At 54.9% G+C, this 25,470-nt stretch overlaps 1 protein-coding gene across 16 annotated transcripts in view; it reads left to right on the top strand.

Moving 5' to 3' along the window:
* The window catches only part of TSPAN9 (tetraspanin 9), a 200,086-nt gene extending 177,164 nt beyond the window's left edge, over positions 1-22,922 (top strand). For all 16 annotated transcript variants that reach the window (XM_072766223.1, XM_072766227.1, XM_072766226.1 and 13 more), the window contains 6 exons: positions 15,582-15,773; positions 16,154-16,228; positions 16,591-16,692; positions 17,229-17,360; positions 17,809-17,892; positions 19,426-22,922. In XM_072766223.1, the coding sequence (XP_072622324.1) occupies positions 15,582-15,773; positions 16,154-16,228; positions 16,591-16,692; positions 17,229-17,360; positions 17,809-17,892; positions 19,426-19,497 (657 nt within the window). In that variant the 3' untranslated portion in view covers positions 19,498-22,922. The remainder of the gene's footprint in view (positions 1-15,581; positions 15,774-16,153; positions 16,229-16,590; positions 16,693-17,228; positions 17,361-17,808; positions 17,893-19,425) is intronic.
* The last annotated feature ends 2,548 nt before the right edge of the window (positions 22,923-25,470 follow it).

Here is a 25,470-nt window from a genome sequence, read left to right as displayed (position 1 = left end):
CCAAAGGGGTGAGAGCAGGAACCAGGCTGAGGGCGTGGAGAGGATGAAGTGAACCCAGGAGCTTTGCAGGGATATGGCCAACAGATTTGAGATGGACAAGATGCAGAAGGGCAACGATAACAGTGACAGTGGTGCACCTTGATGATGTTAGGCCATGCTCTTGTTCTGAGAGCTTTACAAGTTTTATTCTTTTTTCTTCTTTTAAGATTCTATTTATTTATTTGAGAGAGAGTGAGCATGAGCAAGGGGAGAGGGGGAGGGAGAAGCAGACTACCCTCTGAGTAGGGAACCTGATGTGGGGATCCATCCCAGGACCCTGGGATCATGACCTGAGCTGAGGGCAGATGCTTCATAGACTGAGCCACCCTGGTGCCCCTATAAGTTTTGTTCTATTTAATTTTCACAACCACCTTGTAAGGTAAATATATTAAATGGATTTTTTTGGAGATAGCACTCTTCTATCCATTTTACAGATGAGAAGTCAGAGTCACAGAGGCCAACCAGCCCAGTTACATTTGGTAGGGGGTGGAACTGGGATTCACAAACCAAGTGTTCACTCCAGAGCTTGGCGTGAACAGAATGGAAGAAGAGATGAAGGAAATATGTCTGCAAGGTAGGGGACATGGTAGAGAAGCACATTTCAGGAGACTGGGACAGTCACCCTGATCCAGAAGACATTGTTCACATGGCAGCGACATCATGGAAAAGGAATACCATCGTTCAGTGCAAGCAAAGGATCTCAGGCATTTTGTGACCTGAGGGGCAGCGTGGCCACCTGGAGCAGGTGGCATGATCCTCACCTGAGTCCAATGCCTTTGGTGTTTACAGTGTCATGCTCATAGACAGGACTGGTGAACCCCAACATGGAATCACACCCCCTCACACAGCAGTGGTTCGGGTGCTGGCTAAGCACCCCTCCTTTCTGGGCCTCTGATCTGCTTTCTGCAGAAAGGACAGAATCTGGAGGAGTACCTTGGAGGTTCGCTTTTGCAGAGAGGTCAGAATTTTCCTGAAATGAAGCCAGGCTCTAGCTCCCCTGAGCAGCCGGTACCACTGATGTTAAGGGTTCAACGTACAAGTAAAAAAAAAATGTTTTAAAGTAACTTCTACTTCCAAAGATGCACAGTTGCCAAGTGAATGGGAGTGGCTCCTTTCCCTATTAATTTGAGGGTGTCTATTTTGTGGGTGCCCCTGGAGGCCACACCCTAGTCTCTCCACCTACAGTGTTGTTTTTTCTAGTTCTTCTGACTCCCGTGTCAGCCTATATCTCAAAAAACACTCTTGAGAGCTTAAGGGAAATGTGGAGCTGCAAAGTGCAAGCGTCTGCATTCTGCTGTGTCCTCATCCCTCTCTGGCTACTGCTCTCTCTTGCTCTCTCTTTTTTTCTGTTGAATAAGCAAAAGGAAGAGCAAATTTATTCCTTGGGATCTCATATGAAAATGCGTAGTAATTGTTTCTTTTTGCTATTGTCAATATGTTTCTGTTCCATTCCCTGAACTTTGTTCTCCGTGCCTCTGCCAGCTCTCAGTTTAATGTGTAGGTTCTTTTTCCTCTGTTTGCCCTTATAAAATGGCATCATTTGCCCCCTCCAGGCCTTGATGAAGGGAGTGCTTATCTGTGTGTGTGTGTGTGTGTGTGTGTGTGTGTGTGTGTGTGTGGCAGGGGTAGGAGAGGGGAGGGAGGGACTACTGGGGTTTGCTTTAGATCTAGGCCTCCCTGCAGCCTAGACTTGATCAAAGCCCTCACTTTACTCTGCTCCTTCCAGGTATGGGAAGTGCCTGAGCTCAGAAGTAATCGATTCTGATTTATATCCAGGTTGGGGTATAATTAGCAGTCTTGATTTAATGTCACTGTGGCCTGAAACGCTGCCATCTCTTTGCTCTGTTTGAGTGTCAGTACATGGCAGGTCCCTGGGGCAGGCGCTGAATGGGTATCTGACTGAATCCTCGACTGGGGGACCCCAGCAAGTCTCCTACCCCAGTGTCGTCTGTTAACTGGGGGGTTTAGATCACCAGGTAACCCTACATGATGGCACTTCTCAGGTCCGGCTCAGGGCCTGGCATTTCCCCTCTCTGCTCCGTCCTGCGAGAGTGGAGGGGAACCTCTTCCTGAGATGGGGAACAGGATGCAGGCCCGCAGTGTGTGAGCCTGTCCCTCAACCCCGAAGACCTTGTTGGGCTCTTCCCCCGGAGAGTGGACTAACCTTGGGCATCTCACCTAACTCACACAGCTAGAGTAAGGATTGAGCAGAAGTGGAATCCCAGATCTTAAGGCTGGAAGGGATCTGGGATATTATGAAGTTCAATCTTTTGTTTTATGAGTGGGGGAGCTGACAGGCTAGGAGGATCAATCTTCTTGCCAGAGGTCTGCGGCCGTTGACTCCACTGTGCGGGTGCTGTGCAGTCAGGTTCATTTCACCGCTCCCTCTAACGGCTTACCTGTCGACGAACTCAAAAACATATGTAGGGCCGCACACCTCTCTGTGTGTGGTGGTGGACAGACAGCTGGCCTGTCTCCCACCATATGCTTGAAGAGTGTCAGGGATGGAAGGCGGTTAGCTCATGTGCTGCTGTCACACCAGGGATGGGGAGGCACTCCTGTTGCTGAGCTGAAAACTTGCCTTGCTTCCATGTCCCCATGTCCCTTCTTCACTTGGGCTCAGTTGATATCTGGCTCTTGATAAACAAGGACCTCTCTGTGCCCAACACTGAGCTCTTTGCCAGGCAAACGCACAGACAGATGTGACGGGAGGTCCTAGGCTGGAACGCACACCCAGCAAGGGTCAGTACTGGAAAGGTGGAAGGAAGTTCTAAGGCTGATGAGTGGTCGGGCAGTTGAGCCACTGCAGAGTGTTGTGGTCAAGGTGGGGTTGGCCAGCCTGGAGGAAGAGGGGGACATCAGCTGGCTTCGAAGGTCCCAGATTGGATCGAGAAAGGTGAGAAGGAGCCTAGTTTACCTGGTTCTAGGTACGAGGGGAGGCTGTGAGCAAGGCATGGAGACAGAGATGCATAAGGTGCATTTGGGGGACTTGGCGGTTCACACGGGGGTGTGGGGAAGCTCCATGAGAATGACATTTTTACCTTTAGAGGTGGCTCTCTAGCATTAGTGATTGGGCAGGCCAGTGTCTGATTAGATTTAGCTTGTCTAAAGCGGCAATTGGTGTCATGATTTTGGTTCAGAGCGTTGCTGAGAACCTGATGTTATGTGTGGCCAACACTTGCTTCCCCGCCCCGAGGATGGAATGGGCCCCAAGAGAGGCACAGTGACTTCCTGTGTCTCCCTCTTTCTGAGAAGGCTGGGTCAAATGGGGCCCTTGGGATCCGGGGAGAGGAGGCCGTGAGCCCTAGTCTTACTTTGGATTCACTTTGGTCCTTTTTGGGTCACAGAGCTCGACTTCTCGCCCGCCTGCCCGCCTCAGCCCGCCTCCCCGAGAGCTGGCTTTCCGCTTATCTTAATTTATTGATGAAAACTTGTTTTACGGTCCAGAGCACAGACGGCAGCAGCTCCCTGCCAAAAGAAAGCAGCTCACAAATCGGGAAAGCGAGCTGCCTCCCGGAGATGAGTGGCTGGGGAGCGGGAGGACGGCAGGGTGAGTAAAGCATGTCTGGGCAGACACACCATGCGGTTGGGGGGGGGGGAGACTGGCGGGGGCAGGGGGAGCGCTGGGGGCTGGGGACGGCTGGGCTCCAGCCTGGGCAGGACCTCTCCACCTCTCTCCGCCGCTGGCCTCTGGCTCACAGCTGCTCTCCCTGGCCTCTAGAACCTGGGTGAATGAAGACTGCGGCCCATAAATACTAATAATGACTCCTGTTTATAGCTGTGTGCACGGCACCACACTAGGAAGCTTATTTTCATGAATCTCATTTAATCCCAGCTATGACTCTTTGTTGGTAGGTACCACAAATCCCATGTTTAAAAACAAGCACTGGAATAGTTGTTTTCTCAGACACCCCCTGCCATCCCAGTGGTAAATGAGGGCACTGAGGATTTGAACCCAGTCTCCCTGGTTCCAAGACCAGAGTTGTGCACGGTGTGTTCTGCTATGTTGTGGCTGGTTTCTGTCACCTGGACTTGCTGGTCCAGCTGGCTCAGATGGTCCTGGGATGGGGACCCCATCTGTGGCTCGTGCTGCTATGGCCAGCACGGTGTCGGCTCAGGGCAGACACTCTGAGGATACCTGATGAGAGACTTAGGGCAGAAGGCTCTGTGAACAGGTTACCAGTCAGGCCTGCCTTGTTTTTCCTTTCTAGAAAGTGGCCTGTCTTTGAGTTGCTTCTGTGAGCTGCTCTGAAGCTCTGTTTCCTGGTGGATCAGATGAAGCTATTCCTGCCTACCACATAGGTTGTTTACAGGCATGGCATGAGAGGAGGGCTTGATTCCCGTGGGCTGCAACATCCTCATGTATAAAGTGGGATAACACCTCCTCATGAGGCTGTTGGGACTGGGTGTGTGAGATAGTGCATGTGAAAGAACATTCTAGAAAACGAACAGTGGACGATTATTTCCACAATCTCCCCTTTTGTGGAAATGTAGGCACAAAAGGAAGGTCTGTGGAGCTCCACATTAGTTTACTTTGTTTCTTCTTGCTTCTTCTTGCAGAGGTAAAGTCAACAATTTTCATAACTCTGGTGAAATCAGCGAAGTAGGTATATTACCTTGGCTGGACTTCAGCAGCTCCAACCCATGTACATCCCATACACGTGGCCCTGCCTGCACATGGGACATGTCTTGCCCGCCGCTTGTTCCCTGTCCTCGCCCACCCTCCTCTGCTCCCCAGCACGGCTGCTCCTGCCCCCACCCTGCCCAGCTGGGCACCAGGGATGCGCCTGCCAGCGCTCCATCTACCCGTGGCACACTGGCTTCCCACCCTCACGCTGGACCCTCTTCAGGGTCCCTGCACTCTTCAGCACTCCATTCCTGCCTGCTTCCACTAAGATTGGGCTGAAAAGTTGTTGAAAAGGTTTAATGAGATGAGGTCTTGGATTTTCCTTCAGTCTGTAAGAGGCTCAGAGAGGTTCCAGCCATAGGATTTGAAATTACACCAAACTGGACTAAAATCCCAGGCCTGCCAGCTCCACATGTGAGCTTGGATGAGATATGTAATATCTGATTCTTATTTTTCCTGTGTGCAAAGTGGAGGGGAGGGAAATAAGAGTAACTGTCTTGTCTGGCTTTGTGGAGAGAGGTTGACAGTGCCTGGCATGTCATGTGGGGTCTGTAAATGCCCAGTGTCCTTACCAGGCCTGTTCCTGTCTTCATCATCAGTATTGTCACCCTCGATGCCACCCTGTCACCACTGCCACTATCCACCGTTGCTGCCTTTTCTCTTCTGCGCCCCCCCCTCCCCCCAGTGCACATGTGGGCTTCAGGCCAGGCCACGGAGCCTTGCTCATGCACACCACACCACAGCTAGCCTTCTTTCCTCCAGATAGAAACATGTCTAGGAGACACCCTTCCTGGCTGATTTGGAATGACTTAGGTCTAAGCAGTGGGCCATGGTGGGTCAGAACACAGTTTCTGGGGTCAGATTTCCTGGGTTCCTTCACCACTTAAGCACTGTGTGCCTTTGTTCACTCACCTGTAAAGTGGAGAAGACAGAAAGAGCACCCCCGCCCCCTGCCACCGGATTGAGAGGGCTCAATGAAGCAGAAGAGGCAAAGCACTCAGAACTGTGCTGGCGCCCAGTCAGTGCTCACAAACGCTTGTCCCCCAGCAGCATGGCATTGAAGGATTAACACAGGCAAGTCAGTGTGGCGGGGGCTGGGAGTGAGGCAGGGCTCCATCACCAATAAACTCCTTGACCTTGGACACGTTGGTCTGGCCAGACCCTGGACAGGCAGCTTTCAGCAGAGTATCTCGAATTGCATGCACGTGTGGAATAGTAGTAGTAGTAGTAGGGTGAGCGGGGGTCTCCCATTCTGCCAGGAGGATGAAGAGACAGGTAGGGCCTGGCACAGGGTGGGGAGGGGCCTCAGGTGGTCAGTTGGGTTGCTGCTGAGACCATCGCTGGCAGAGGGACCTGACCATCACTGGCCTTTGTCCCCCCACAAAGCATGTCAGAAATGCCAAATCCTGGCATGGGTAGACACGGCTCCCATCTGGCAGTGTTGAATAATCAGGCCGTGGGCATAGGATCCCTGGAGAGGAGACCAGTCATGTGTCGGCCACGTCCCAGGGTTATAGCGGAAGTGTGTGTAGGTGGCTGTCCTGGGCCACAGATGGACCTGGTTTCCAGCCATGATCTTTTCTGATATCTGTATGCGTAATTATAGAGTGTTATTTGCTGAACTTGAGATGTAGGAGATTATTAAAAGGGCATCCATTTGGGATTGTGTGAAAGGCACCAGCAATGGACTGTGTGACTTCTCTTCACCTCTCAGGGGCAGGATGAGGGGCACCTTTCTTCCAACAGGAGAATGGTCTCCACCACCTTGCCCATTCCCCAGGTTGAGTTATAGTCTCATTTGCGCTCTTTGCCAGAAAGATGTGATAGGCATTCAAGGGATCCTTGTCCTGTTCCCCTGCATTTCCCAAGGAGTGTGAATAATAGCACCCTACCTTGTACGATATTTATATTCTGAGGAACACAAAGTGCTCAGCAGACATGATCCTATTCATCCTCTCTGCATCCCCATGTGCTGTGGAGCTGCTTCCTCTCCCTCATTCTTTGAGCAGAGCAACGTCTCCGAAAGGCCAGGTGGCCCGCCAGAGCTGCACAGCACACGGCTGCCCCCTTGGGCGCCGTCCTGAGATCTGGGCTGCTGGTGTTTCTGCCTTCTCAGAGAAGCCCAGGTGGACATCCGTGTCACTGTGATCCTTGGAGGCCTGTTTCCTAAGCCCGTCCCTGCCTCCCACAGCAGCCCTGGCTTCACATATTCCTCCATGCTTTGATGCTGTCAAAGTGCCTTTCTCCCCGGATCAGAAAATAAAACAAATGCAGGAAGGAAAAAATATGCTGGTGATTGGAAAATCCTTTCTTCAGACTCCTTTGACAAGCTCTTCTGAGTCCTAGGCGTCCTCCCTCCCAATTTATAGCAACTTTGAGAGTGAAGATGGTGCCTGCTACTGCGGTCCCAGGATGTGTCCCCAGGCAGTCGTGGCCCTGGGGGTGCAGGTAAGGAGAGCTACATGTACGACCCCTACCCCAGCATAGACAGTACCCTCCCTACACTGGCACCCTGCCTCAGTGTGTTACTGGATGTGGGTGGCCTCAGGCCACAAGCTGTTTCCTATGGATAAGTTCTGGAATTTGGGGAAAAGACATGTCAGAGGTGATCCCCCACACACACACTGTCCCAATGAAGGGCAGTCTGCCCTCCAGCTCAGGGAACAGAAGCTCTAGAGGAGACCAGGACAAAGGACTGTCAGCCTCCCCAGTGGGAAGTTCATCCCATGTCTGCCGCCTGTCCCTTCTGTGTCCCTTAGCCTACTTCCTCTTGCATATTCCCGAAGAGGGATGTGAAGCAGCTGTGTTCTTTCCCATGTGTCATCTTGTTAGTCCTTGAGCAGAATCTCACCGTCAAGGTGTCCATCCCCCCGTGGCCAGCAAGGAGTGGGATTGGGATGGCGGGGGTCAGTTTGGGAAGCTCCGGGCTCCCGGTACTGTTGTGTTTTCCTTCTTCCCAGTACCCCTAGCTGCACGCTTGGCCAGCCTGGGAAGGGCCTCAGTGGTTGCCGGAATTGATGTTTATGGACTGGTGAATGATCATTCTTGCTTCATAAGGCTGGCGGGAGCTTTGTTTCACCCACTGCTCTTGGGCATCCAGCCAAGGGCATTCTGTGGTCCTTCCGGGGGGTGTTCCCCAGGCTTCATCCTAGCAGCCCACACCCACTTTGGGTTCCCGTAGGGGGTTCTGGGTTTGTCTCTACCTCCTTTTTCACTTATCCCCTGCCCTCACAACCCTCTGCTTGGTTTGAGAAGGTGGAAAGATGGCGGCACCTGACAAAGTTGATCTGGGCCCTACTGTCCATGTGGAGGCTTCCAGATGGTTCAGGGGCTAGGGTGCAGGTGGAAGTGGGGGAGGTGAGCCATGGCACAGGAGACGGAGTTTAAAGGGGCTGTGTTAAAGCACCACAAGGTGGATGCCCCTTGCTCTCCAGGCATCAGTTGTATCAGGATCTAGGCCTGCTCTTGGCACCCCTGCCCTGGCCTTTGCAGACCTGGACTCTACCTGCCCCCAGGGTTGCCCACCCTGGTGTCCCACAAATGCCTTGGTTTGAGTGAGTCCCTGGGCAAGGCAGATGCCCTCTGTACGGAGGCCAGGCCAAGAAGCCCCAACAGAAGGGTAGTGCTTCAGTAAAGCCAGCCTCCTGCCTTCAGGGGCTAGAGGACACCAAGCCCATTGTGCAGCCAGCCGGGGGCCAGGACTGCTGGTGACTGGACCTTCACTTCCACCCAAGACCTTCAGCAGAGGCTATCCTCAGAGTCTCATGTAAGATTTTCCTCGTCACAGGCTCTTTGATCGTCATGTGCTTTCTAGAGTTTGAGGGCACAAGAGGTATTGTGATAGGACCCACTCTCAACTGGTGGAGGGGGCGGGGGCGGGCGGGCTCTAGTATGTTGGAGAGGAGGAGTTCCCGTGGTTTCAGGGTCTCTTTAAGGTTTCACAGAGAGAAGTGGACTCTTGAAACATAATTTAAGAGCTCTCTGAACCTCAGAGTCGTGCAGCAACCAGACAGTGTCCCTGAAGTTTGGCCATGTTTAAATGCTCTCTCCTAGAACCATCTGAGAAAATAACCTCATTCTGCAATAATCAAAATGTAACTGGGTTTTAGATATGCAAATGCTTTGTGTAATGTTTATTTGGAGGAAAATTCAGCACAGAAATATGGGTGTGATCTTCCTGTCACCTATGTAAGCTGGTGATATTGGGGGCTGCGAGGTGAAGTTGTGAAGAAATTGGAAGCTTTGAGAGAAAGTGTGGCGTCAAAAGAAGAATGACCGAGGAGTCATGCTGTTTCATGTTAAATGATGCACAACCTCAGGGTGAGCCTAGACCATGGGGGGTTGGCCGCCAAGCTAGGAGGGCTTCGGCTGGATTACTGGAAGTATAGAGCTCAGAGTGTAGGAGTTGAGTGGGGTGTCTGTGTACTCTGTTCTGTCCCCATTCAAAGCTGGAATCTAACTGCGAGTGTGGGACAGGGAGGGAACACAGATGTAAAAGCCTTGGAATAGATCAGAGGAAGACTTGGGAAAGAATATTAGTTACAGGCCTTCAAATATTTGTTTCTGGTGGGCTGCTTGGACACAACTAGGACTGGCACGTGTCAGCCACAGGAAAGTACGTTCATTCTTGAGTTAATAAGAAAATTCTAGGTGGACCAGAACTGTGCAAAGGTGGGACAGCCCTGAGTGCTGGGACCCTGGGTGCACAAGCGGGGCTGGTCAGCCCAGGGCCAGGGAGAGCCTCACAAGGAGACTTCTCACCAAGTGGCTGCTTCCCTTCTGTCCTCTGATCTGCCTGCCTGCCTGCAGGGTGACTTTGGCAAAGACATTTTCTGTCTCCCTCCTTCCCCTCCTTTATGGCACTGAATGAACTGCAGGGCCCCTTGGAAGCAAGGGGTGTCTGAAATACAAAGTAGCTGCCCCACTCCTGGTGCTGATGTATTGTCCCTTTTCCCTGCGATGAAGTTCTTGGCAGGCTGTCTAATCTCAGTGCCGGGCTGGACCATGAATAGTTGCACGTCGGGCTGTGAAATTAAAGTCATTTTGGTTTTCCTTTTTATTTTCCACATACACTAATTTATTAAATGCCATTAAATGCTGTGCTTGGCTCTGGCGTGTAGAGAACACTGGGGAGTACTGGGACCTAGTGTTTGAAAAGCTCCTGCAAAGCAGAGGGGATGAAGCTCGGGGGGGGGGCAGGGGGCAGGTTGGGGGGCTCTGTAGAGACACATGAGGCCGCAGGGATGAGAACGACCAGAGGGCTCTGAGGGGAAGTGGGGCAGGTAAGCCCGTACCTTACACAGGTCAACGAGGGGCTAAGGAGGGTGAGGTGGGAGTAATTTGGGGGCACCTGGGGGTTCTAGGAATAGGGATTAGGGGGTGTATGGGGGGCTTCTTATTCAAGTGGGTTTGTGTGTCTGGGTCTGGTCCTTTTCCCAGGCTGTGGCCTGCTCGGACCCTCCCATCCCCTTTTATCCATCCATCCATCCATCCATCCGTCCATCCATCCATCCATCCTTCCATCCATCTGTGGAGCAAATGTTTATGTAGTATTCCAGGCATATTCTGGGCCCTGCCACAGAGAAGGAATGGATGAGCGTGAACCTGGCCCTGGAAGCGCTGGTGTCTTAGTGGGGGTGGGGGGCAAGTCTACACAGAAGGTCTGGCGGGTCTCTGATGTGTTGCCCTGGGCCCGAGGTCACCCTCAGGGAAGGCCACCCCTGCATGGGGGAGAGGCCTTTGGCAGCTATGAGGGGGTACAGAGAGTGGCTGTCCTCTGAGCTAAGTCAGAGCTAGAAGCTCAGAAGGGAGGTTGGATTGAAGAGGAAACTATGAGACTCACCCACAGAGAAATGGGATGAAAATACTTAAGAACATAAGGCAGAAACATATATTAAAGCTACAAATCAATGTGATTCAAATGAAAGATGAAGAGAGATGCCAAGGGGATATTTGGCTAATTATAACAGGCTTAATAAATGAGGTGAGTCTGGAGTGTTTGTTCACTACATGGCCGTAGCCTGGCTGGGCCTCAGTTTACGTGGTGTGCACCTGGTGGATGGGCCCAAGGGTGATGAGGAAGGTCCTAAGATGGCCCTCTGAAAGACCTGTACCTTCTCCCTTCCACACTCGGCGAAGGGCCTGGACAGGAGAGCCCTGTAGGAGGGACACCCAAGGGCATCACCAAGGGTGAGGCACTGTTCTAGGCCCTGGGGATTTAGCAATGAACAAAATAGACCAAGGTCCCTGCCCGCGTAGAGATCAAGGCCCCGGGCGAATGCAAGGGTAGGAACTTGTTTTCTCACATTTATTAAAAACGTTTAGAAATGCTCTTGGTTGGGGGAGGGGACAAGGAGCAGGAAGGCTCTGTCGTCAGGAGGGTCACTGGGCCACCGCTCTTCTGCTGGGGAGCGGCGCTGGCCAGGCCTGGACCATAACACCTTGGCCGTGACCTTGGGTCCGTCCCTGCTAACCCTGGCTAGAGCCTGGTTCCCTGAGTCACCCTGCCTCACCCTGCCTTGGGTTTGACTGTGGCTCGGTCATCTCAGCTGAGACAGTCCCTTGGTTTGGGAAGGGGATTTTCCCGAATGCCACCAGGTAAGTTCTCTGGCACGGGGCCTTGGCTGAGCTGCCGCAGGCTCTGCCTCCTTCCTGTGCAGGGCACCTTCCATCTGGGGCAGCCTTCCTCCCTCCTCTTCCCTTCCCCCATTCCTGCTGCACCCTCCCCTGCCCCTTGCTCTGGCTTCAGGGTCTGCTTCCTGTCTTCTTGCCTCCCCCTGCCCAGCAAACCTGTTCTGCTGTCCTGCTCGGGGCCAGGCACCAGACATTGGCCTCTTTGCTGTGCCTGCCCAGGTTCTCACAAGCTCTGTCCTGTGCACCGTTGGCTGTTTGGCAATAACCCTGGCCTCTACTCACTCAGATATCAGTAAGGGCCCCCTACTCCTGAGTCGTGAGAGTTGTTCCTGGAGGAGCAAAATCGCCCTGGGTTGTGAACCATGGGGCAGGGACATGGCAGCACCGTGTCTCAGGCTGGGCAGAGCTTGTGCTGGCAGAGACCTGAGGAATTCTCTAGTCCAGAGCCCACATTTTAAAGGAAATTGGGCCTCAGAGAGCTAAAGAATTGTAAGGTCACACAGGAGAGCAGCATGATGAAAGCCGCATCTTAGAAAAAAAGACCTGGGCAGCTCTGTGCAGGCTGGGCTGGAAAACAGGCCAGAGGCAGGAAGGGCACGCCTGGGACCTGGGCACGAGGCAGGTGCTGGGCAGTGCCTCCCACCTGCTAGCCCGGGCTCAGCGTGCGTGCAGCAGTCTCCTGGGGTGAGGGTGTGGAAGAGGCCCCGCACCCAAGGCCAAGAAACCAGGTGTGGGCCCTGCCTGGCAATGGGACGGCTGCCTGTCCCCTCTTACTGTCCTTATCTGTGAACTCAGGGCCTGTTTGTATTTGCTTCCTGCCTGGAGGCTCTGCTGCTGTCTGAGAGGGGAGCAGAGGCTTCATTGGGCAGGAGAGCCCTGACGGTATGGGAGAGTGGCAGTGGGGTGTGCAGGAGCCCGTCATGGCACTGCAGGGTCCTCATGCACTCAGCAGATGACGTGTCCCATGCCCCCTCCACCCCGGCACTTAAGTACAGGCAGTGTGTGGGGCCTGCCCCACCTGTAGGCAGTGGATTTCACCTGGGATCCAGCCAGGGGCATGGTGGGGCCTCAGGGAGTGAGAAGGGAAGCAGGTATGAGGACAGAGCCATAGTTTCCTTCTCTTACTGTGCTGGAAGGAGGCTCCTGGGTGGGTTGTGGGGAAGCTTGCAGACCAAATAAAAAATGTGGAGCATGATGTCTGAGAACCATTTGGGAAGAGATATGACTGGGTCCTGGGCGTTTCTGGGCTGTTGAGGTTTTCCCGGATAGAGGCTCTTGGACCTCACGGCAGTCCTCCTCAGGAGGCAGATGGAGAATGGAGGTGCACAGGGGGCCTTGCCTGCCCACTCCCAGTGGGAGCTGGCTTCCAGGGAAAGGTGTACTGTGAGAACTTTTCTAGGTCCAGGGAGGGCCCCAGGGTCCCCACTGCAGGGTGGTAGAGGCACCCTGCAGCTCCCTGGGTCCCAAAGCCAGGTCTCTCTAGCAGGCTCCTCTACCTGCAGGGAGTGACCTGGCGGCCATGGGGTTTCCTCTCAATCATTCTGGGCTCTGGCTTTTGGAACAATAAATCTTCAGCATGAAGATCACGAATTTCCATGGTATGATTAATGGAAGAAAAATTTAGATGGCAGTGTGGAAACTGACCAGATTGAAAAAGTCCCTGGGAGAAGTTGGGTGAGGGTTTCAGGGCTCCCGACCCGGCCTGGAGCGCCACCTAGTGGTTCTGGGCGTGGTGGCCACCATTCCCTCCGCAAAGCTTGGTGGATGCCCACTGGGTGGACGCTCTGGGCGGAGTGTGCCCGTCCCTGGGGAGCCTTGACGAAGTTCCACGGGGACTGTCCCTGGTACAGGGGGCACAGGACCACTCCACAGTGTGGGCGACCTATGAAGCCGCTGCACGTCCTCGCCTTCCTCCCCGGCTGCTTGAACCATCTCTGCTTTAGTAATGCACGGGAATACCCCCACTTCTTTTGTCATGCCCAGCCTGGGTCACCTTTCTGGTTTCTCATTTATGAAAATCCTACTCATCTTTTAAAGCCCGCAAGTCCTGTCAAGCCTGCCTTATCAATACCGTTTCATCGTACTGCTGCTTACCACTCCTCCGGAGCTGGCTGGCGCAGGTCACCACTAGCTTGTGCCTGATCCCTGCCGTGGCCTCCTGGTGCCTCCCCCAGCTTTCCCCTGTGCCCTTCGGTGGTCGTCGCTGAACAGCAGCCAGCGTGGTCTGTTGGGACCATAAATCATGTCACTGTCCAGCCTTAGGAGCTTCCCAGAATGCTAAGAATACTACCCACCTTGTCTATACTGATGCCTGCAAGATCTTGTCTCATCTGTCCCCTGCCACGTGTCACCTCCTTCACTCTGTTGCAGCCACGTGGACAGTTTGCTCCTCCTGGGGTGGGCCAGGCTCATTTCTGCCTCAGGGCTTTTGCACTTGCTGTTCCCTCCATCTAGAACATTCTTCCATCGCATCCCCTCCTCATTTGTGTCCTTACTTAAATGCCACCTTCCTGAGAGGCCTTCCCTGACCACTCTGTATCCTGATACTTTCTAACTCCTTGCCATCTTTGTTTTTCTTCATGGCATGTACCATCACCTGAAACTGTGTTACTGGTATGCTCATGGAACATCTGTGTTCCCTATAAGAATAGCCTGTTCAAGGGGTGGGGGAGGCAGGGGTGGTTTGCCCATGCTGCTCATCACCACCTCCCCAGCACTCAGAACAGGACCTGGCACTTACTAAATGGGTGCTCTGTTTGGGTTTGAGGGAAGGAAGTGCCCCTTTTAGGGGGCAACCTCTCCCCACACCCTTACCTTCCATGCACACATGTGAGAACTGCTCTGTGCCTACTCGTGGGCTACCTTGTCTTCACTGGTGCTTCGGGGTCTCCTCTCTGGAGCTAGAGCAGCTCGAAAGTGGGATGTGCTCAATTTCTGGGGTCATAACCCAGCTCCTGACACTTAGGAGCTGCTCAGTAGATGCTCTTCAAAGACCAGCACCTGGTGCTGGTCAGCCACTTCCCATGCTTCTTCCATTTAAATTCTCACAACAATCCAGAAGGCAGGCTTACTGTCCTCACTGGGCACAAAAGGAGTTGGCAAGGTCACACCACCAGGAAAGCTGGAGCCGGGTATCAGATCCGTGTCTGTACCTCCAAAATCCCTTTGTGTATGCTTTCACCCTGCATGGGACGTTCCTGATCCCCACCTGCCTTATGTCCACCGTCCTTTAGGGACTGCCTCTTCCAACTGATATCTTGGGCCGGGACAGTGGTTTTCTTCTCTGAACTCCTGTACTATTTATTTGACACCAGTGTATACTGCTTGGGGTTGATGCTGCTTTTTCATTGTCCCCGTCCAGCTCGAGCAGAGGCCCCAGGGAGGCAGGTCTCTGAAGAGGTCGTAGCTCTTCTGGCACAGGACGCTGCAGGCTGTGGTACTCAATAAATACCGGTTGACTGATTGATTGGCTCCTCATGCTCAGCACACTTCCTCGGAGCTGCTGGAGGGAGGGAGGTGGAGTGTCAGCTATATGGAGCATAAAATAAGGCAGCTGTGGAGACTTGCAGCCAGTGAAACAGAAGCGTCCCCAGGTGAAGCCGGTGGCGTCGCAGCCCCCGGCGAGCATGGAGGAAAGTCGGTTTTGGGGCCCGAACGCTGGCTGCTGGCTCCCAGGGATGGATGGCAAAGGCAGTGATGGATTCGGCCAGCCCACTGAGCTCCTGTCTACTTCCATCTGTGGGAAATTGGTTCTCCGGGCTCCTGAGAATAGTGGGCATATGGCCCTTCTGGACAGTGCAGCAGGACACAGTCACCGGAAGGTCTGGGTCTGAGAAACTGGACTCTGACGTTCTTCCCGGCCCCAGAGACAAGTCCTTGCTCACCTTCCCTGACCACCGTGCCCCTCCTCCTGGATTCCTTTCTGAATGCTGGGGGCTCTCTGCTGACAAGGGGGGTAACCATGACCACTTCCGTGTGTCTGGAACCTTCAGTATGTATTACAGGGTTTTGTGTCATTTAAAATTTGATCCTCAGAGTGACTGGAGGAGATTTGTGATGCTAGTAGAATGCCATTTGCCAAGATGGGAAAACTGAGACAATGAGAGGCTGTGGATTTGTCTGGGTCACACAGCCAGCGTGATTTGGGCCTATAGCCATAGCTGACCTGTAGCCCCATTCTCACTCTTTCCCTAGGAGTTAGGGGTGGGGTCATGCAGCCTTTGGGTTCTGTGGACATGAACACAAAGGCAGTACTGATCTAACCACTTTCCTTTCTCTCCAGCTCTGTGGCTGTGGGCTGCTTGGAGTGGGCATTTGGCTGTCCGTGTCCCAAGGCAACTTTGCCACCTTCTCCCCCAGCTTCCCTTCACTGTCCGCAGCCAACCTAGTCATTGCCATAGGCACCATTGTCATGGTGACAGGCTTCCTCGGCTGCCTGGGAGCCATCAAAGAAAACAAGTGCCTCCTCCTCAGTGTAAGTTGGACCCCCATACCCCAGCCCCCCAAACTCTGATCTCCCTGCACTTGGACCACTAGGATGGGCAAGACCTGGAATGACTGTCAGCCTCCTGGATGCCCAACCTGAGCCCAGGGAAATTGTTTCTAGAATGTTTTTGCCTGACCACATCCCTCTTCCTGATGATCCTTGATCATCCCTCCCACTCCTTGATTGGTTGTCTACTTTCTCTCCCTCTCTTATCTATCTGGGATTCCTCAGAAGTAGCTGGCCCCTCCCATACCTGGAAAGCCCAGTCTGGGTGCTTGCCTATCCCCTGCCTCCCTGCCATCCTTGTGTGCACCCCATCCTGGCCATGACCACTACCATGTGCCCATACCTAGGCGTTCTCTTTCCAGTTTTTCATCGTCCTGTTGATCATCCTCCTAGCAGAGCTGATCTTGCTTATCCTCTTCTTTGTCTACATGGACAAGGTGAGCCTTGTGAGAAGGGAGGGGGCATATGGCGTTTCACTGGGGTTGGGGCAGGGCAGACCAGAGGAGAAGCACTGACAGGGACTTACCTCTGAGGAAGGGAGAAAGGGAAATGGGACCAGGGAGCTAGAAGAGGCCTGGATAAAAGGTTTTGATGAGGGCAGCATGGGGAAGGGGAGTTTGGGGGGCACATGGGGAGGCTTATTACTTGTGTAGTCTTGGGAAATAGAATCCTTGAAATTACCCAGGGAGGCAATGGACAACCTCTTGCATTAGGGAGCTCCCCATCACTGAGAGGATTCAAGCATAGTTATGTTGACTCCTTGGAGGAGGGATTCAGGTGTGTGCCCTCAACCTGACAGGTGAATGAGAATGCCAGAAAGGACCTGAAAGAGGGTCTACTGCTGTATAACACGGAGAACAACGTGGGGCTTAAGAATGCTTGGAACATCATCCAGGCCGAGGTGAGGGGCCGGGCTGGCTGGGGGGCGGGCCCTCAGACTTGACCTGGGGTCACCATACAGGGGATGCCTCTGGAGAGAGACAAGCAGGTGAGTGGAAGAGGGTGGGCAGAACCTGGGCACAGGACAGGAGCCAGGGCGCGTGCCTAAATGGGCCCAGGGAACTGGGACATGTGGATCATCTTCACCTTAGCAAGATCGTGGGTCAGGCCAGGAGGTTCAGATTCCAAGAGGAAAACAAGTCAGTGCAGCCCAGAAGCCCCATGTCAAGCTCTCGGGAGTAGGGGCCACCCACTTGGGATGATCCACAAAGCAGAGCAAGTGGTCTGGTGCTCCCACCTGGGTCCAAGGCCCAGCTCAGGGAGGCAGGTGGGTGCTTCCCTTTTGGGTCCGGCCGAGACCTAAAGAAGGGACAAGAAGGAGGCCTTTGTCTCCTCTGCTGACTCCCAGAGAGGCAGCCTTTGTGGGGCCCCGTTGGTCCAGGCAGGGGAAGGTGCAAAGGATGTGGCAAGTCTGACCCCGTGTGCTCCCTGCTGCAGATGCGCTGCTGTGGCGTCACGGACTACACAGACTGGTACCCAGTACTGGGGGAGAACATGGTTCCCGACCGCTGTTGCATGGAGAACTCCCAGGGCTGTGGGCGCAACACCACCACCCCTCTCTGGAGAACGGTGAGGCTGGAGGCATCTTCCCGGGGCTTCCTCCCAGAAGCCTGTGCAGAGGACAGTGTGGGGAAAGGACACCTGTGGAGGAGAGGTGCCAGGGACACGAGGGTATTGGCTTAACATAAGATGGGTGGGGGACACACGGGTCTGAATATCTAAAAGGCAGGTAGACAGTGTGTGGGGGGGCTGGACCCACACTTGGGAGTGTCAGAGGGTGGGGGTTGAGTGGGGGTCTCTGGCTGTGCAGGGGGACCTTGTAGGTGGAGCCTTGGGGGGAAGGGGTGGGCCTGCTCCAAGGCCAGAGGACCAGGCCTGAGAGCCAGGGAGGGACAGGAGGAAAGAGCAAGGCTGGTGGGGGTGGGAGGTGTGAGGAGAGGGCAGTGAGGTGTGGGGGCTGGGCAGGAGGGGCACTCACGGTCCTGCCACTGCCTTAACTCTGGTCCCTGCTCCCCAGGGCTGCTATGAAAAGGTGAAGATGTGGTTTGATGACAATAAGCACGTGCTTGGCACGGTGGGGATGTGCATCCTTATCATGCAGGTAAGAGGCCTGTCTGGAGCCTCGAGGCTCCCCTGCTGGAGCTGAGCCAGAGGAGGAAGAGGAGGTACATGCACATGCACAGCAGCTGACCAGGCAGCCTGCAGCCCATGTGCCTTCCTGCTCTGCTCTGTCTTGCGGCCTTGTCTTTGGATACCTGTCCCAGCTCTGCAGGCACCGTAGGGCTGGGCTTCTGCGGCATTCCCCCTGGGCCTTGGGCCTGGTGCTGGCATTGTGCCAGTCCCGTGTGGGTTTGCTGGAGAACACGCCTGCCCTCCTTCCCAGGGACCTTCACCTGAGTCCTCGGGTAATACATCTGAGCACAGGCTCACGCTCTGTTGGCGGCTGTCCTGGCCGCACTGCCTATTAGTGGGCACGATCATCATGCCACTTCTTAGCATTAAGTGAGCTCAGTATGTGTCACAGGGTGCCGAGCCGGACCGGGCAGCTGGGAAGGGCTCTGCAGGCAGTAGCTGTTATTAGCAGGCATGCAGTGAGCAGCCACACTCTACAAACCCTGGCACAGATGCTGGAGACGGACAAGGAGGGAGTCCTCACCTCCCTTCCAGAAGATGAGGCTGGCAGGGCTGGAGGGGAGTGAGAGCCTCCCGACTTTCCTGGGACAAGCATTTCCAGGACTCCTCCAGCAGGAGCCTTCGATGCCCAGTTCCCCTTGGAGAGCTTGAACTTGACTGGCTGGTCCATGGAAAGACGGCTGACATCCTGCATGAAGTTTTCTTTCTTGCCCCTCAGCTCTTGGGCCTGCGGGTCTGAGGGTCTGACCGTGTCTGATTTCTCTAAGAGCTTTCCAGCTCAGTGGACGAGCCTGCTGCCATTTTGGCCGAGCTCTGATATGAGATGTGTGCACAGGGGTGAGATTCTTTTCAGCATTGAGGACAGGGGCACCTCTCGGCTCCCTGTGGTCAGGCCTGGACCACAACCAGCCAGGGTCCCCTCCGGTTATGCCCAAACACTGAGTGCAAGAGCTGTGAGAGCCACACAATGTCTCCCGGTCCCTCTCTGTATGGCACGTGCCCACAGCACACTCTCTGTGGTGACTGTGAGGCCGTAGGCTGGCTTCCTCCTGCCTCCTGCACTGCTCTGCGTCCCCACTCCCTTCAGGGTTCAGGAGTTGAGGGAACACAGATGAGCATGAATGTTGTCCCAGGCACATCAGTGGTGAAGACACACCTGCTGCCGCCAAGACCTCATGTCGTGCTTTGCAGAACCAAACAGAGTGACTCGACCTCCCTGGTTCCCTCCTCAGTTCCATGGTAGCTGCCTCTTAGGATCGGGTCCTTTGTGCATTCAGTCCTCACCACAACCCTCGGAAACGGGCAGATTTCTGAGCCTCCTTGAGGCGTATAAGATTCTGAGGGGCTGAGCTCATCTGTGTGCCACCTCCTCTGTCACCACTGTCTGTCTGCTGCCAGCAGTTTTCAAGTACAGAGGGTTGTCCCCACTTGCTCTGGGTGCTGTGTGGTAGACCCCAGGCCACCAGCTTCCCTCCAAGGGCCTCTCCCCCATGTCTTTCAGATTCTGGGCATGGCCTTCTCCATGACCCTCTTCCAGCACATCCACCGGACTGGTAAGAAGTACGACGCCTGAGCGGGCTGGTGGGGAGCACCCCAGCCCCACACGGACACTGTGCCAGGGGAGAAGATTTGAGCTTTGTGTTGCCTGCCCTCGCTCTCCGGACTGCTGACCCCTGCACCCACCTCCCCAGCCCACCTGCCCCCCAGCCCACCCCGCCTCAGCCTTCTTGGTGGGTGGAGGGTCAGGGAGGAGGAGGTGTGGACGAGGCACGCAGAGATCTTGAGAGGCTGGGGGGCACCTGGATTCCTGCATCTGTGTATTTGCCAAAGAAGACAGGGTGGGCTGGGTTCATGCTCCAGGAGCCTCCCCGCCCCCAGCACTGATGGGTTTCTGCCCCTGCCCTTCCTTGCCCTGACACTTTGTCCCCATGGGGTGGGGAGCAGAGCGCCCCCTCCTGGTGGAGAGACTGCCTGGCGGAGGCCGCTGGCAGCCGGGCACAGCCACCAGGCAGGAGAGCTGGCAGGGGCGGGGGTCTCACTGCCTCTGGGCAAGGCCCCTGGGAGCATCTTGCCCAGGCTTTTTATACTTTACAGTGTAATAACTTTTTTATTTTATTTTACTCTGATTATGATTATCAGGAATATTATCTCTCAGATAAGTTTAGGGTTAGCTTTCTGATTTATAACTTTTTACTGCGTTGGTTTCTGTAATGGTTTGATTTTTTTTTCCTCTGAGGGTGGGGGACAGGTGGGGAGAGAGGATGTCCGTCAGGTTTCAATCAGGACAAACCACTGTGCCATGCTTGGGAGGCCCTGAGGGGAGACGCACTGAGCCGCAGGGAGAGGGGCCGGTGCCTGGGCCCAGGAGCCTGGAAGAGGCGTGTATAGCTGAGGGAGCGTCCTGCCCAGTGCCAGGGTGTTTACTGATGCTGGCACCAGCGGCCAGGGCAGTTGGGGGTACTCTGAGGGGCACTGGTAAGTGCTTCACCAGAAACGTGGCCGTGGCCGGGGCTGATGTGGGTCCTTTTACTTCACTGATGAGCAGTCTTTCTTTTTTCTCTTCTTCCTTCCTCCTGCCCTCTGCTGGCACGGGAGGCTCCCCTTCCACCCCACGCGGGCATTCCCGCCACAGGTTCTGCAAAGCCCAGTTACTTTCACAGACATTCCTGCTAGAAACTCTTGGACAAATACCTCTCTAGTTCAGATGCTGCTCACTTTCTCACATTGCTTCTGGAAGGGGAAGCAGTCCTGACACTTTGCTGCTCAGACAGTGGCAGAGGACCCATGACCATCAGGAGGGGAAGGTGGAACTGGTGCCCATGATCATTCCAGCCACGTCCACTGGGCTGTAGCTTCCCTGCTGAGGGGGAGCGGGGGAAGGTGGCCGTGGGGCCACAGGGCTCTGGGGCTCACTGATGGTGGAGTGGGGGCCCCAAGAGAAGCACAGGGAGGTCAGTCTGGGTCTTGCTACAGCAGCCCCAGGAGGCCGACAGCCTAAACGGCAGTAGAGGAGCTGAACTGATAGGGCAGGGGTATCTGAGTGCAGCAGGCACCCCCATTCAGACTTCGTGCTGATCTGAGGGAGTGTTTTTGGAGCTTAAAAAAAGACAGTCAAGAATTCACGAGACTGAGCTCAGAAAGGCTATCTGCTAGCTAGGCTAGTGCGCTTCCTCGATGGGGCCTTGCATGTCTCCTGCACCATTTGGCTCAGTACCTTGATTTACCACCAAGCTCACATCTCCCTCTCCAGCCTCTGCTTGTCTGTTCCAAAAGCTGAGACCCAGCCACCCAGCCAGCCACTCCTCCACTCGCCTAAGTCGGGACCAGAAGTACAGAACTTTGATGTATTCAGGATTCCCGGCTTGGGGGGTGGGAGTGGAGAGTGGGGTGGTCCCAACGAGTCCAGCTGAGTGAAGACCACGCCCTGAGACTGGAGCAGAGGTGCCCTGGGGAGGTTAGGGAGGTGGGTTCTTGGGTGGGGGATGGGGCGGCACACGTGTGGGTCTCCTGGTGGGAGCTTCCGCTGCCTCCCCAGGGACTCCCGACTGCAGGCTCACAGCCGGCAGGCACGCTGCCATGCTGCTGCAGACACACACTCGGCGACCCAGCACTGGAGGCCCACGTGGGCTTGGTGCCTAATGACCTTGTGTTTGGTTGGGGGTGGGGCGGGGCCGGTGTGTTCGTGCCCATCAGTGCAATTTCAATTTTTGTTAAAATCAACAGCAAAAGCCTAACACCTTGGGAAGGGATGTGTGCAGCCTCCCTGGCAATCTTGTTTCTGGAGCTTTAAGGGTGTGCTCCGGCCCTGCAGCCTCCGCAGCAGCCCTCCCTCTGCCCGCCGCCGCAGCCCCCCTCTGTCCCCTTACCTGTCCAAGCAGCCATGTCCACAGTCCCCCCGACTGCCTTCATGCCTCAGCCCGTGCTTGGCTGTGGAGGCACTTGACCGAGTCTCCCCGGGGGAAGGCACGAGTGGTGGTGGGTACTCTTCCAAGCCCCTCACCCTCCCTGCAGGGCAGTACTCACACCACCAGAAGGCCACGCCATGTGGTGTCTGTGGTAGCAGCCCGCTCTCTTCTCAGTTTCTTCCTGACCCTGAGCTCATTGGGGTGGGGTTACCCGAATGAACTCTCTCACTTGTGGCTTCCCTCGCCATAGAGTTCAGTCAGGTCTGAAGCAGCCTGTTTATAGATGAGACTTAGAAGGTCAAGGTTCTACGGACTGCTTCCAGGGAGTGCTGGCCGTAGACTTGGCCTTTTCCTGCCGTCATCTTGCAGAAGAGGTGGGCAAGCAGGGACTGAGAATTACCCTTGGGGGGTGGTGGCAGGTATTGGGGGGGCAGTAGTGTGTAGGTGTCTGGGGGCAAGTCTCCACCACCTTGCCCTAGCTAGAATACTGTCACCCCCTCTCCCTGCCAACATGGGCCTGCATCCTGGGCTCTTAATCCAGAAAAGTTGCTGACCCCACCCCACACCCTCAAGCAGATGTTCTGGTTTGACTTGGATCCAAGTGGCCATCCCTCCTTGCATTGGTGGCCAAAAAGTAGTCCATGTGGATGGAAATGACCGTCCCCTCCTCTGCAGCCCCCTGCCCACCCACACTGGTGGAGGTGCTAACTAGCAGGGACCTGGTGTGGGACGGGAGCTGGGTGCCAGGTGCCTGGAGTCTACCCTACATCCCCCCACCCTTCCGCATCCAGCCTCCCGAGGCCCTGGTCTCCGATCTCGCTCCTCCGCACCCCAGCGAGGCAGTAGTCCTGGCAGGCCCTGACGTCCCTGCCCCTTACAGGCACCCAGGGCCCAGAGCCAGGGGCTGGTGCCTGCAGCCTGCCATGCCTGGGAGCACGTGAAAGCAGGGACAGCACGCTTGTTGGTTTCAGATGCACTTTTCTGCTTGCGATGCCGTATCTGTGCGCTTCCTTCATCCTGGACCTGGCTTTATTGAACATCATGTTTTTAGCATGTTTTTAAATAAAAACTGATAATGTGTCAAAAGCACAAACAGGTTGTCTCTTTGTGATTGTGTTTGTGTCCACTCAGCTGTGACTGTGACTTGACTTGTGGTGGTTGGTGTGAGGGTCACAAAGATGGGTTAGGCACCAGCCCTACTGTTTGTCTGAGACCCCTCAGAGCAAGCACTTCATCTCCCCTTCTTGGGCCCCAGTCACAGGTCTGCTGGGCAGGGTGGGGCTCAGACCCCCCTGGGATGCCCTTTGCCGAGTGACTACATGCAGTTATGGTTGGGGGCCAGTCCAGCAGGCCTGTACTCTCTGCACGAGAGGTCCGCTCACACCTTGGTGTCTGTCACTGGTCACATGTGGCCAGTCCTGTGGGAATGCCCAGGATTGTGCCCCCAGGAGGAGCAAGGAACAAATCATTCATTCATTCATGGCTGTTGGTTTTATACAGTTTTTCCCTGGTCCCTCTGACGTCCCTGGGATTCACTTGGGCCTGAATGTCTTCCAGGAGTGGGGAGAACTCACAGCATGACTTGGCCCAGGCGGTGATCTCTTAAGGGGGGCTCTGAGACAACCTCAACAGCAGCATGGGACTCCAAGTCAGTAGAACAGGTCAGCAGGGAGGAGGGGGCATCTTATGCCCCTCTGAGCCCACTGATACTGTGGCTTCAGGCTATAGATGTGTTCTTGGTTGGGTTCTGGTTTGTTCTGGTTCTGGAGGGAGTTTCCTCAGCTGGCCCGTCCCAGTGACGAGGTGCAGGTGGGGGGAGCTCAGAGGTCATCCTTGCTGAGGGCCATGAGTACTGAGCTGGTATGGGAGTGAAGAGTGAATGTGTGGGCCCAGTAGCAGGAGGGGGCATCTCTGGACCCTTCTGTGTGTGGGGGCAGTCTCTCTCCCTCCTCAAATTGGCAGGGCATTGTTCCAGAGTATCAAGGTTCAGGACCCCATCCTGCAGCTGCTGTGTCCCAAAGCTTCCAGAGGTCTGCTGAGTTTGGAGGAGTCTGAGGGGACCCTTTGTGAAAGGTCTGACTAGAATGGGATCCCTGAAACTCCCCTTAGATTTCTCAGAAGGGACCATATGGGTGTGGAATTAGGAGTTGGTCGTGAACCAGGGGTGCATGGCCCTCTGACATCCTCTGAGGACCAACCACTTCATAGATGTGTGGGTGGAAGCCATTTCCTCTCTGCCCACTGTTCTGGCTCCCATCCCCTGGCCTGTGGACACCCATTAGGATGCTGGCCAGGTCCCTGTGCCGTCTGCTTTTGGGGGACAGAGTGAAGTCCACTGGCTCCCAGGGCAATGCCCTGTTAGCACTGGGCTCTAGTCAAATGAGCTGAGCCATGAAAGGCAGGCTGCCCTGGCCAGGCAGGAGAGGAGATGTTCTTCTCCAGACAGGGCTGGGCATTGTTTATCTCTGGGGATGTCTGATGAGTAGGCCTGAGCATCTGTGATGGGTGCTGGGCTCTTCAGCCCACACGAGGGGGGTGAACAAGATGACCCTGGAGGCCCTTCCCCCACCCTGTGTGCTATGGTGCTGTGGTGGGAGAGCTGCCACCCTCCCTACCTGTGCTCAGCAAAGGGCACGTGAAAAAGGATGGCTTGTGAGCAGCAGCCGAACAGGCTTCATCCCCATAACCAGAACTCTTCCAAAATGGCCAAGGCCAGGGCTTGTGGGGACAAGAGGTTTATCCACCCAAAGAGGTATCGAATCTTAACTTGTGCCAAGCACTGGGGTGCAGTGGGGAAGGGTCTTGAGCCAACCCTGTGCTTACAGAGCCAGTGATCCAATGGGGACCACAGAACAAACCGGATTGCAACCCAGGGCTATGATCATGATGCTCGTGGGATGAGAGAGGCGCTGATCCCAACTTGGGGAAGCGATTTCACAGCTGAGAGCTGAAGACAGCAGTTAAGCTAGCAAGGATGGGAAGGTGTGCTCTGGTGATGGCACTGGAGCTGGCGCACAGAGCAAGCATGAAGAGGGCATCTGCAGAGGGCGACAGCCACCCGATCACAAGGTACAAAGCCAGGGTAGAGTTGAAGTCGAGAACCGTGGGAGCTCACTGAAGTCGTGTGTGCCTGACTCACACCTGCCCTTGGGAAGGATCCCTCTGGTTCCGGCGTAGAGAGGGGTAAAATGGGACAGGGTGGAAGCAGGGACGTCAAGGAGGGGCTGCTGCAGTGACAAGTGAGAGCTGATGGGACCCACAGGGAAGTGTCAGTGGGAGGGAGACAAAAGCACCAGATTTGAGAGACATACAGGAGAATCACAAAGACTTGATGATTAGCTGGATTCACTGAGAGGGGTGCCTGGAGGGAGGGGAGACCATTCTTCCCATTCATCCGACACGACGTCCCTCGCCCTGGACAGGTAGATGACTAATTGCACCAAATGGAGGACGAGTGCGTTTCCCGGGGTTGGTGCTCCTGTGCCTGCAGAGACCAGCATGGTATAATTAAACCTCTCCTTGTGGTTGCATTGAGCTTCGCAGCTTGCAAAATGCTTTCACGTACGTTATCTAGGTTTCTCCTGACCTGTTATTTTATCTGCTGTCACGGGGTTGGAACTTCCAGCGTTAGAGATGGGCCA

Source organism: Vulpes vulpes, chromosome 8 (genome assembly GCF_048418805.1).
Source record: "Vulpes vulpes isolate BD-2025 chromosome 8, VulVul3, whole genome shotgun sequence".
NCBI classification, from domain to species: Eukaryota; Metazoa; Chordata; class Mammalia; order Carnivora; family Canidae; genus Vulpes; species Vulpes vulpes.
Note: the sequence above shows the minus strand (reverse complement) of the source record. Positions and strands in the feature narration are given on the sequence as shown.